This window comes from Syzygium oleosum, unplaced genomic scaffold, assembly GCF_021117445.2.
Source record: "Syzygium oleosum isolate NSW1041296 unplaced genomic scaffold, Sole_v2.1 Sole_v2.02, whole genome shotgun sequence".
Classification (NCBI taxonomy): domain Eukaryota; kingdom Viridiplantae; phylum Streptophyta; class Magnoliopsida; order Myrtales; family Myrtaceae; genus Syzygium; species Syzygium oleosum.
Genome location: NW_026607486.1, coordinates 8,521,432 through 8,534,296, shown reverse-complemented (window position 1 = coordinate 8,534,296; position 12,865 = coordinate 8,521,432). Strand labels below are relative to the sequence as shown.

Here is a 12,865-nt window from a genome sequence, read left to right as displayed (position 1 = left end):
GGTCGATATTACCATCTAAATATCCGCAAAGAGAGAATAGCAATGAAGATCACAACATTCTTTTTTGGGTCATCTTCATGAGCACGGACCCTATCATCCTACTCCTAGCAAACATTGCATATGAAAATGTCCCGAGGCACATATCATAGGACGAAAGTAGCCACTTGGGAATTGGTCAATTCTGGATGCCTAAAAAAGATGACAGCCGCAAAATGCATTTGGTGAATCAAAACCTCAATATCCAAAAATTGCACAAGCTTATGCTCTTGAGAACGAAGAATGCTTTGATTGATCAGGAAGACGCTTTCGTTCCCCCGAATATCAGGTACGGTGGTGGCACGAGAGATTCGCTCCAATGATTACTTTGGTGCAGGGTTTGATCCCGGTCGTGGCGCCCTTCCGATCTCACCCCAGTGTGTTGGGATGGGTCGACCGGGCACATCTCGATCGATTTTATGATTGCAAGCTTTTTCCTCATGCGGAAAAAATCGCGAAGAGATTTGGTTTCGTGCAAGAAAAGTGACAAACATGGAAACTGTTTCTTTTTGGAAAGTAAATTGTATATTTATCTTTATCATAATATAATCGGAAAAGTGAGATCGCTCTTGCTTTCTCACCTTTTAAAGCCAATCTTAACTTTTCCTGTTTGGCGCAACAAATTAAGTTCGATATTCCGTTTACTAATTACATAATATGAATGCAAAAGAATAATTCTAGTTGGACCCACTTTCAAACAACAAATTAAGTTCAATGGTCAGCTAATGCCCGGGAGTTTTCAATCCATCTTCTTTCTCTTCGACACGCAACACTTTTTACCATATTTTTCGGGTAACAACAATTGAATTGAAAATAAGGATTTTCAATGCCTTTGAAACACGTGTTAAGCTTGCTCAGTCAGGAATATTTCGATGGATTTCGTTAACAAAGGATTAAATGGAGAATGTTTTGTTATTTTCAATACCTCGTTTCTCATTATGTTTAATTAGTGCGTCGGAAATAAAAATATTCTTTTATTTCGTTAACAGCCTCCTAATTCAATTCCGCAAACGATGATTAAATATAGCATGAAAAAAATAGTGCATTGAAAATCGTAAGTTTTCCCAACTTCCCACTCGATAAATGGTTCCGGCAGCGCTTGTCCACAAAACCCGTTTAAACATTCGATCATACAATCCGAAAAAAGAATTTGTATTGGGCGGGAAAACGACACAAACAGTCCATGAATTTTAGTTTAATGTTTAATATGATCCCCGAATTTTTAATTTGTTCAATGTGGTCAAAGAACTTTTAATTTGTTTAACGTCATCTTTGAACTTTCGGTACATGTTCAATGTAGTCTCCGAACTATACGAAAATATTAAATGTAGTCTCTCAGCCTAGGAACCATATCGAATAAATTAAAAATTCAATGACCATATTATACATTATGTTTAATTTCAGGGATCACATTGAACAAATCAAAAATTCAGGAATCACATTGCATAGTGGGCCAAAATTAAGGGATTGTTTGTGTTATTATCCCGTATTAGGCATGGATGCACGAATCGATTAAATTTTCTTGTTATTTTCTCCATAAACCGAGCAATGATTAAATTATTTCCTCCAAATTCCAAATGGCCCGCGTGCATGGAACAAGACCCAGCGAGCATCGAAAACCCCCTACCGCACTATTTAAAATTCTCGCCGGCAGCGACCAAATCATTGCCCAATTATCCACAAAAAAACGTCCAACCAAAAAAAAAAAAACACAACAAACACAACGCACACGAGACACACACCCCGCCGCGCCCCGCGAAGGCGGGTCAACCGCGCTCCCCCTCACCGCCGGCACGCCCGGCCCCCACCTCGGGCGCAACATCCACTTGTCGGCCCCTCATTCGCTCCCCGCGGGCCCCACCTCCCAACCCCCCACAACCCACGCACCCCTCCTTTCTCTGCGAGCTCTCGCTCTCTCTCCACCAACACCTACAGTACCTTCCTTTCTCTGACTTTCTCTCTCCTCTCCGTCTCAGATCTATCTCTCTTTACTCTCTCTCTTCGGCCGACGAAAACGGCCATAAATATCGTCTCTCCCTCTCTCTCTCCCTCTCTCCTTCTTCTTTCTAATTTATTTAAATTATTTCAATTTTTTATCTGATCCATCACCATCGGCGACGCCGGGGAAAACGCCAGGCGAAAGTCGCAGATCCGTTGAGGAGGAGGAGGAGGAGGAGGAGTAGGGAAAGCAAGGCGTCGTTCTCCTGGCCGCGCGAATCGCATTCATGGTCGCCGCCGGATCTTCCTCGTGATCCGCGATTCCCGAGCGAGCTTTTGCGCGCCGCGCGTTGCAGAGAGGTGAAGTGGGGCCCGGCCGTTTCTCTTCACCGAGAGAATGCGCTCCGGTGTTGTTTCTCTTTTGGATGGTTTCTAGGGTTTCTGATGGATGAGGCGGCTCGCGCGGCTGTGAAATCTGATCTCGGGGGCTTTTCTTTTTTTGGTCGCAGGGAGGGGGGGCTTTTGCTGCTGCTTTGGAGATGTCGGGACCACTGGATCGGTTCGCGAGGCCTTGTGAGTAGTGCAATTTTCCTTGCTGATTCTTTTCGAGTTCCTGTTCGATGTGTTCTGGTTCTTTGTTTTTTGTGGTGATTGTGTTGTTTGCTGAGAAGGGGGGGGGGGGGGGGGGTTCGGGATGGTGTGTGACTGTGTGTGTTCGTTTGGTGGGGGGTAAGCTCTAGGGTATTGCCGGCAGTTTGGTCGGTTTGATTGTGCTGCATTTGAGAGAAAAAAGAAGGGAATGCTCCTTGTGAGTAGTACAATTCTTGCGATTTTCGAGTTCCTGTTCGATGTGTTTTGGTTCCGTTTTTGTGGTGATTGTTGTTTGCTTTGGGGGGGGGGGGGTGTTTCGGGATCGTGGGCGACTGTTTTCTCTGGACGTTTTGGGCTATCGTTCAAGCTGTGTGTTCGTTTGGTGGGGGTAAGCTCTAGGGTGTCGCTGGCGGTTTGGTCGGTTTGATTGTGCTGCATTTGAGAGAAAAGAGAAGGGAATGCTTGCTCTTGACTGACATTTTTGCAATTTGGGTCCCGTGATGGTATCATGCAGACTAGGGTTGACCTGTATTGGGCTGAAGGGGGTGACTGTGATTTTAGATTTTCGATATCTTTCGCTTGATCGTTGCTGCCTGTTCGGTTGCGTGCTTTCTCTCCCTGTACTTTTAGTTTTAAAGGGGAATGGAAGTCGGGGATGTTTCGTTTTGTTGTTTTACATATGGTCACGTCATTGAGTGTTGGGTTTTGTTTCTGCTCGTTTGTGGAGTCAATTGTATTGTTGGATTAGCACCAATCGCCAATAAGTGTCCAGTCTCTGGAACTACGTTTTGCTGGAGTTAATTCATTCTTTATAGTTAGTGCTGGGTCTGGCTTGTCTTGCGTCAGTTAAAAATTTTAACCTGTATGTAAAATGACTCTTTCCTGTCAGGCTTTGAGGGATTTTCTGGTAGTGATGAAAAAAGAGAGAGGAAATCTGACTTTGAAAACTCTGAAGATGAGAGGAGGACTAGAATGGGTTCCCTCAAGAAAAAGGCGATAAATGCGTCTTCGAAGTTCAAACATTCCTTGAAGAAAAAGAGCAGTAGAAGGAAAAGTGATGGTAGAGTTAGCTCTGTTTCCATTGAGGATGTTCGGGATGTAGAAGAGCTACAGGCAGTTGATTCATTTCGACAGGCACTGATTTTGGATGAATTGCTGCCAGACAAGCACGATGATTATCACATGATGTTACGGTAATTCTGTTTGTCCTATATATACGTTTTTTGCATGCAAAAAAAAGCACGCCGTTTAACCCTTTCATCTGTGTATCGAGCTGATAAATAACCAGATCTAGCTTTCCATTCATTTCTGCCGGTGATTTCTATCTGATTGTAATGTGCTGTTTTTGTCGGTCATGAAATAGGCATTGGTAACTTAACCAGCTCATTATAGATTTTTCTGTTTTCTCTGCCGACATCTGGCTGAAGTTTGGTTCTCTCAGTATTTAGAAGCACTTCCTTTCAATGAGATGCTGGCTCTTTTTTAGTTAGATTCCTATAAACTCATGACATCTTCATATGGTTTTACAGTTCATCTACATGCTGGTTAAGATGCTTGTGTCACAGTGTATACTTTGCATAAAATCAAGTCTTTGAAAATACATACTGCTAGACGGTTAGTACTAGGACATGTGCAATACTTACTGTGCTTTTTTCACTTTTTACCTTTTGCCCTTTCTTGCAGCTCTCACAGTTCTAATTATATTTAACGCTAAACACCTGATATCTTTGAAAATATACAAATATTGGCTTGTAGATTTTTATCTAGTTTTTCATAATTTTTGGAGATTTGTTTCTTTTTCGTCTTCAAATTTGGGAAGTAAAGCCAGTTTTCCTTTTCTAAAGTAAAACCAAGCAAGCCTTGACAGTTCATGCCTAAATTGGAGGAACATATTCATAGCTTCTAGGTGTAAATCTTGTGGGTAGCAGTCTTGGTTCCTTCTGTATAGCCGATAATTATAAGATATTTCCTTTCTGCTTTGGTCTTTCTGCATGTGCCAAACTTATATGTTCTTTCTGATGCATGGAAAATGCTAATATTTATCTCATATAAGCCATGTCATTTCGTTTGCGGGAATGTTTTTTGGCATATCTTTGTGGTTCTACAGAATCGGTCTGCTATGCATCGCATTTTTATTCTCACATTATTTGTACATGTTGGAATCTTTTAGGTTCTTGAAGGCAAGAAAATTTGATATTGAAAAGGCAAAGCACATGTGGGCTGACATGATTCAGTGGAGAAAGGAATTTGGTGTTGACACTATTATGGAGGTTATTTTAGTTGACAGTTACCGATATGATTATTTGACTGCCTTGGTAAATTTTTTTTGATTTCACTGTACACCAAATGATGCCTGTTTTCAGGATTTTGAATTTAAAGAGTTAGATGAAGTTCTGAAGTATTATCCTCATGGATATCATGGTGTGGATAAAGAGGGAAGACCAGTTTACATTGAAAGGCTGGGAAAAGTTGATCCTACCAAGCTTATGCAAGTCACGACTCTTGATCGATATATTAGATATCATGTGCAAGAATTTGAGAAAAGCTTTATTGTCAAGTTTCCAGCTTGTACGATAGCTGCAAAGAGGCACATAGATTCGAACACAACCATTTTAGATGTGCAAGGCGTGGTATGTTTACTTGTGATTAATTACCTTATATATGCAGGCTGTATTATGGTGCATTTCATGATATATTCTCTACATTTTTCCCCCGTGTTTGTTCAGGGCTTTAAGAACTTCACTAAATCTGCGCGAGAACTCATTACGCGACTTCAGAAGATTGATAGTGACAACTACCCGGAGGTACATATCTCAATATTCTTTAAATTCTAATGTCACATAATTTGTGGTGTGTATTTTGCAAAAATAATTATGACGTTGCTTGATTCTTATTTGCTTGGAACCTCAATTGCTGCAGACTCTCTTCCAAATGTTCATCATCAATGCTGGTCCTGGATTTAAGCTGCTGTGGAATACTGTCAAGTCATTTCTGGATCCAAAAACTACTAACAAGATACATGTATGCTGTATTTCTTTCTTCCAGCTTTTCAGTGCGTGTCAATTTTTTTCCTTCTTTATTTTTAAATTTTTGGGAAATTGTAGGTTCTTGGAAGCAAGTTTCAGAACAAGTTGCTTGAGATAATTGATGCCAGGTAAGCATAGGCCTTTGCTGTTAAACCTGGTGTAAGCAACCACATGCGCACAAAATGGTTATCACAGTTCTTATTTTCTGACTTTTTATGAGTATAGTTCTGCCATCTTACATGCTCAATTTCCCTATGCACAGTGAGTTGCCAGTATTTCTAGGTGGCACCTGCACCTGTGCTGATCAGGGTGGTTGTCTTCGATCTGACAAGGGGCCATGGAAAAACCCAGATATATTGAAGGTATATAATGGTCTAAGTCCTTTGTCATTTGAAGGTTTAAGCTGCATACCTTGCTTTAGTTTATATATGGTAAGGCCTCATGTAGTGACTCTTTACAGGTGGTTTTAAGTGGTGAATCACGACGAGCCAGACAGGTTGTTAAGGTTTTGAATAGTGAGGGGAAGGTCATTGCTTATGCTAAGCCACGGTTTCCAATGGTTGGTTCTTCTCTATGTCTATTCTGCCTTAAATATATGCACGAGAATTCCAAGGATGCTGTAGCTACGGGTGACACAGTGTATTTGATACCGGGACGTGCTTATTTTGCAGCTCTGCCCTTTGTTATTAATAGTAATGTGTTTAATGATATAAAAACTTATGATAAATGAATGCCTAAGCCCATGGATTTGGTTGTTAAGATATAAAGTCCTGGTAAAGAGTCTTCTATTTTGGGGGGACACTCATTTCAGTGGTATAGTCACCTTTAGTACAACATGCCCTAAAGGTCTCTGATAAATCTGAGAAACCTCTATTTAGCTTTTAGACCTTTTTTGGCTGAGTTTAGGATATTTAAGCTATGAATATAGGCAGTATGTCCTGCTCCTCTATCTGACTTAGACAATGATGAATGCATGAAGGATTGGCGTATATTTTTTTTTTTTGGTAAGGTAAGTGAGATTGGGATTGGCGTATATTTATTTGCAAGTAAGAGTATAATTGTCCTTTCATGATCCGGTTTAGGTTAAAGGGAGTGATACATCGACTGCTGAATCGGGATCTGAAGCTGAAGATATTGCCTCCCCAAAAGCAATGAAGAGTTACTCTCATCTTCGGTTGACTCCTGTTCGAGAAGAAGTGAGTTTTTACTGCTATGTATATGCAATTTTTAGCTCTTGTATTGGTTTGACTTGTATTATGAAGCTCCATAGAGCTATTCTTGAAATGTTTAATGAATCTAACATTTCCTGATGAGTTGCCTCTCTTCTTCTGTGATGTGTTGTAAATTACCAAGCTGTGTATTATTGTATTGCGAGTTGTTGGATTTTTAAGAGTAGCTGTATTTTTGGATTCTGGCTTGCGGCTTCCATTTACAACGTGTTTCAAATGTATAGGCTAAGGCAATTGGAAGGGCAAGCTATGCTGGAACGTTCTCAGGGTATGATGAATATGTGCCCATGGTTGATAAAGCAGTTGATGCTGGTTGGAAGAAGCAATCAACCCTTCAGAGGCACTTTGCTTCTAAAGGTTAGCATATCTGCTCTCCTTTTTATGTAAACCCAGTGACTGAAACAGAAAGTAAAGAGTACCAGTTGAGGACGAACTAACAACTGGCTATTCCTTCTTATACTATGTAAGACAAGTTAGACTTAAATTATGAGACACGGGTGCTGGGTAAGCTGAACTTCTAATGATCCGTGTTAATTGCTTCCGTCACCTAGTTTATCCTGGCAGTGGCTATTTCTTGTTAGAATCCTTGTTATGGATGATATCCACAGCTGCAAGGACTCAAAGCTGTGCCTACTCAAGGAAAATTAATTCTCAGGAACTATGTATGGTTTTCTCGTTTGTTTTTAAGAAGAAGCGAATTATATTTCTGCTTCTTAATATTCGCCAACCCTTGGAGACCAGGAACTGGTGATGACCTACTACTTTAGAGGATCCCTGTTCTTGATGTATGCTTTGAGGAATGAAATCTATGCTTGTAGTTGAGGACTTACCACTGGGCCGGTTGTGAATTCTTCAAGTTTGCCATTAGCATGTCAAGCATGTATTTTTGTTAATAATGCTGGCCAATCTGTGATTTACAATCACGTGTTTGATAAAATTAAGTATGATTTGAATTTCCCATGATTCAGGAACTGTAGCCCAGCCAGACCCTCCAAAGACACCAGAAGGACTTCGTGCTCGGATTTTATTAGCTGTTATGGCCTTCTTCATGACTCTTTTTGCTTTGCTCCGATCAATAACACACCGTGTTACTAAGAAGCTTCCCAGCGCACCACTTAATGTTGACCAGAATATTTCCGAAGTTGCTCCTGATAGTACTCAGAAGGAAGAGTTCCGTCCCCCATCACCTACTCCGGCATTTACTGAGGCAGATCTCCTCTCCTCTGTACTGAAAAGACTGGGTGAGCTGGAGGAGAAGGTCGATACACTTAAAGCAAAGCCATCTGAAATGCCCTATGAGAAAGAGGAATTGCTTAATGCTGCTGTTTGCCGTGTTGATGCCTTAGAAGCAGAGCTAATTGCTACTAAAAAGGTAATCTTGTTATGTTTAGTAAAGAATTCACTTCTTTTCTTGTTTTTTCCATTTTCTTTGGGGGGATTCTTTCATGTTTCATCATTATCACATCGTGTTAAGACTTCTCATTATAGCTATATTAAGATCATCTCTTTTTAACTTTATATAAAGCAGTGGTTTCAAATTCAGGCTTCGATCTTAGGCTGAAGTAAAAAGAAAAAAAGAAAAAAAAAGAAGAAAGAAAAGTGAGCAACTATTAATGGGTTCACACTAACAAAATAAATTATCATTGATACCATTAATTGGTTTCTCTCTTGCTTCACAAAGTTCATCCTGCTTGAATATGAAGTTATACAGTGATTGATCCTTGGAATATTTTTGCATTGTTTCTGTTTAGAAATCAGGTCATTGGTGTATTGTATGGCATTTAGTTTGCCACCTCAATCTTCTGTGCGTGCGTGCGTGAAGATTATTTAGTCATCACTTCTCTCTTTTAACCGTAGATTTGTTAATAAGCATTTATGTTCTGCATTTTTTTTTATCTAGAAATTGCTCCAGGTAAGAACTCAAACTTCTTCCATTGTATAAGCAATTCAAATTTATGAAGTTATGAAAAATATATTTTGATGTATGTCTCACATGACATTTAGACATGCTAGCTTGTGCACGAGTTCATCAATGAAATATGGGTGCTTTTATGTGATTGTATGTATGGGTTGGCACCTGTTAAGGTCTTAATGAACCTATAGAAATTAGAACGGTAATCTGCCCTCAGACGTACATGAGCGCATGTAGTTCCCACACCTATGCGCTTCAGCTTTTGCATTTTCCCAAACCCATATTATGCATGTGGCTTATAATTCCATAAGTTGAAAGAGCAAAGCTTCCTTGGTATCTCAAATGCGACTTTTTTGACTACTGCCCCTTTTCTATTGTTTGCTTCACTTTTCTTGCAGGCTCTATATGAGGCCTTGATAAGGCAAGAGGAGCTGCTTGCATACATAGATCATCAACGAGAGACGCAATTTCGGGTAAGTTGATGATCTATATTTTGCTTCCTTTTCTGTGAATAGACAGACGAAAGAGATGGTACTTCCTTGAGCTAATATTAGATTACTGCATGTTGACCAGAAAAAGAAGTTTTGCTGGTAAGAGTGTTTTGCTGATGGAGAGAAAGATAGAGAGAGGACCAGGGGATACTTGTTATTCCTCATGGACGCCTTCGAACGGTGTTCCACATATCTTGTGTTGATACTATGGGGGGGAATACACAAGCCCAAGAAACTGGATTGTCATGCGCAGACTGTAAGGATATATATGCAGAATTATTGTGCATAAAATTTGTCTTTTGATTTGTCCCAGCTTCTTTCCTTGTTTGCAGTGTGAGGTGAGTAAAACTTGAGACCTAATATTTCTACATAATTTAAGCTTCTATATTTGTTTGTTTGGCAAATTTCGCAATCTGTTATGGCTAGTTACTTTTTGGTTTCCCCTAGAAGAGATCGAGGGAAAAGAAATCCCTGCGAGTACATGATGCAAGAAATATGTCAAGCATTAGATTACCTGCAAAATTCCGGGCTCTGCATATTGAGGACAAAGTCCTAAGAAAAAGTGTCGATTATTAGTACCCGGTAATTTTAGAGAGCGTGGAATGAAATAATCATGTGAATACGAGTCCTTGTCGATGATTACCTCCATGATTGTGTCTGCGCCAAGTTCCTTCCTCCACCGGAGCATGTCGGTCCACATTTGCTTTGTCTTCTCGATATTGAACTCTGGCCCTAAAAAATCTTAATCTCCAGTATCGCCTTGTTTTCTGCATAATCACACTTAAATTTAATGACACCTGAATACTACGATCACTGAAATAGAAAGCGACCTTAGTATGATATTTGATCATCGTCTTTAGATGGCAAAAGCTCTTCTGGGATAAGTACTTGGCAAAGCACATTCACTGCCTATGAATCCTCAGCGTTGTCGTCTTTGTCGAACAAGATAGACTCGACGTTGCCGCCTCTTCGGCCCCTCTTGGTTGAGGCATTCATTGCTGCCTTCTTTGGGGAGCCAAGCTTGGTTTTCCTCTCATCCTCGGAGATCTCCATATCGAGTTTCTGAGTCCTCTCTGTCCTGTGTGGAAGAAGTGAAAAGAAAACATCCTCAAATGCATCATCAGCAATACAGAAAGCAAACTGAGGTTGACTTTAAACGGGAACTTGTACAACAATTCCAGGCTATCGAACCCGCTGCGACATTACACTTTGCGAAATGATTGACGCAAACCATCCTCGGGAAGCCGAATGATGCTCCAGAGGGGAAGAACCTTTTCTGATGATTGAAATGCAAATTCCAAACTTCTCTCCTTCGTTTTTTTTTTTCCAAAATATCGAATCCAAGAAATGCCAACCTAAGTTGACTACTTTATGGCATCAGGATTGTCATCAAAACTTCTCAGGCACCCGGCGATGACGAATGCGGTGAAAGAATACACATCTCATAAATGTTAACATCATTGTGCCTCTCTGATCCGCTGAAGAACATGGAAAACATATTTCTCAATCAGCATCTCTGTTTCTTTGCCTCTTGTAGAAAATCACACGATGAGGGAGAGAACTTAGGAGGTCAGAAGTCATGGCTTTTGAGCTATCAAGAAGTGAAACGAGTCATCTATAATTCAAATCCAATTCAATTGCCATTATGATTCATCTTTTGCCCTAAATAAGCATTATCTTCTAATTCCATGGGGTGATCAGCTATACCTTACAACCTTAACTACTGGATACCACGTTGAGAGCCTGAGTGGAATGCCAACTTTGCAAGCAAATCACATTGCTTGAGGGAAATGGAAAAACAGATTCCACAAGAAGATTGAGACGTACCCAGTTTGACAGAGCAAACGAGCTGTCCAGAAACACTGTCGCACATGATCATATCTAGCGAATTTCGCTCGAGCTCACGCAGCCGAAAACGGGGGCAGCAGAATCAAGCGCTCCTACCCAGAGGCTCAAAGTTGACGCCTTCACCGGATGTGTATGTCCCTACACATTTGTAAAAAAAAGACTCAGAAAATCGGAAAAAAAACTTATCCAACCCCCGAAATAAACTCTTATTGCAGTGCTCTCAGCATAAAGAAAAATAGCTGCGCCCGTTGCAATTCAGCGAACAGTTACAACATATATCGCGGCATGCCTAGTCAGATTTTTGTGCGTAAACATTTGATCAATGAAGAATGGTGCATGACAAGATGATGGATTTACCTAAGTTGTTCAAGAACTAAAATGATGATCAAGCATGATAAGCTAATGAATTGACGTGATAGAAGAAAGAAGAAGAAGTTTTTCTTACCATTTGGACAAGGATGCAGAGAGTTTTGGGGAGAGCCAAAGAGAAGAGAAGGTTATGATTGTCACCAGAATTAATCTCACAAAATGGGGCCCTGAGAGAATAAAGGAAACAGCCTGTAATACTCAAATTTATTTCATCATATCCACATATTTTAGAGAGAGAGAGAGAGAGAGAGAGAGAGAGAGAGAGAGAGCTAAATGCAAGCCACTCCGTTCAAAAGCAACTAACCTCATTCCAATTTCAGAAGCAAATTCCAAGTACTGGGTCAACCAATTCTATCTCGAGGGAGTCCTCAACATTTATATAATTATAGGCAGAAAAAAAAAGAAAAGGAAAAAGAAAATAGCTGCATCTTCTTGTTTTAATCTTGTTGCTTCTTTCTTGTCATTTCTTTTTTCTTTTTTGAGGTTTTAGTGATTGATTCTTGATACTTGAAGGAAGACGGATTTGTTCTTTCTATTTGTTTATTTAATTATTATTTCTTTTGTCTATCATATCTCTAACTCTCTTCACTCTCTAACTTTTGCTTTGCCTATTGCAGAGCACGGGAATCAAACCCCGCACCTGTGGTGGGAGGAAAAATGTGCTTGGGAGAGGTCAGACTTGACTCGAGAACTACTCGTGATCAACCTGTCTAATTTCGAACTCAAGCATCTTGTGGGTCAAGCTCGAGCTCAAGAATACTTTACTCGACATGCTCGCGAGTCTAATCAAACTTTTAGTATTTTGTCATAAATGTCCATATTTATAAAAATTAGACCCGAAAATCTTCAAAATTACATTATATATCTGTAATATTGGAGTTTTTTTTTTCAGATCGAGCTCGAGATCCAGTTCCTTTATAAATTTATTATAGTTGAGTTGAGTCAAGTTAGAGTATTTCGATCTTCTATTTGAGTGGAGATCGTGCATAAACTATTATGTTACTCAAGTCTGAAATTTTGTGCCTTGAGTACATGATGGAGTCGAGTTCGAGTTTGGCGCTACACGGCTCAATTCGATTCGCCATGTTCCACACAGCAGCTAGAAATAGAAGCCTACATAGGAGTGACTATATTGATAGGATCATGTTCCTTGGGGGTCTTAATTGGCACATTAAAAGAAAAAAAGAGTGACAGTATGCTTGATAATCATAAGGGAAATTAATGTACAAAAAATTAAAAAGTTCCCTTGTTTTGTTATTTAACTGAGTGTCCATACGAAGACATGTGTCGACAAAGTTCATATTAGTTACTCTGGTTTATCTCAAACTAGTGAAATTGCACAACATGAAAAAAAGAAGAAAAAACAAAGAAACGAAGCAATAATCTATTGAAGAGTGTCGTATAAAGAGTGAGATTAATATCATG

General features: G+C 39.9%; 1 protein-coding gene and 1 long non-coding RNA gene across 3 annotated transcripts; one reads left to right on the top strand and one right to left on the bottom strand.

The window, feature by feature from the left end:
- Positions 1 to 2,447: 2,447 nt before the first annotated feature.
- Positions 2,448 to 9,627, top strand: LOC115688496 (phosphatidylinositol/phosphatidylcholine transfer protein SFH8). The gene is made up of 14 exons (XM_030614322.2): positions 2,448 to 2,547; positions 3,455 to 3,758; positions 4,736 to 4,835; positions 4,929 to 5,195; positions 5,292 to 5,369; positions 5,485 to 5,586; positions 5,670 to 5,719; positions 5,854 to 5,953; positions 6,052 to 6,150; positions 6,674 to 6,787; positions 7,045 to 7,177; positions 7,789 to 8,192; positions 9,131 to 9,205; positions 9,306 to 9,627. Exons 1-14 carry the CDS (start codon positions 2,514 to 2,516, stop codon positions 9,324 to 9,326), a joined length of 1,881 nt encoding a protein of 626 aa, XP_030470182.1. The 5' UTR covers positions 2,448 to 2,513; the 3' UTR covers positions 9,327 to 9,627.
- A 106-nt stretch (positions 9,628 to 9,733) lies between these two features.
- LOC130137376 (uncharacterized) lies at positions 9,734 to 11,260 on the bottom strand. 2 transcript variants are annotated; one of them, XR_008815826.1, is made up of 3 exons: positions 11,051 to 11,260; positions 10,382 to 10,701; positions 9,734 to 10,301 (listed from the first exon to the last, which is right to left on the bottom strand). It is a non-coding gene; the product is annotated as an uncharacterized LOC130137376 (long non-coding RNA). The 2 variants fall into 2 exon arrangements; XR_008815827.1 differs by having other exon boundaries at positions 10,388 to 10,701.
- Positions 11,261 to 12,865: the final 1,605 nt, after the last annotated feature.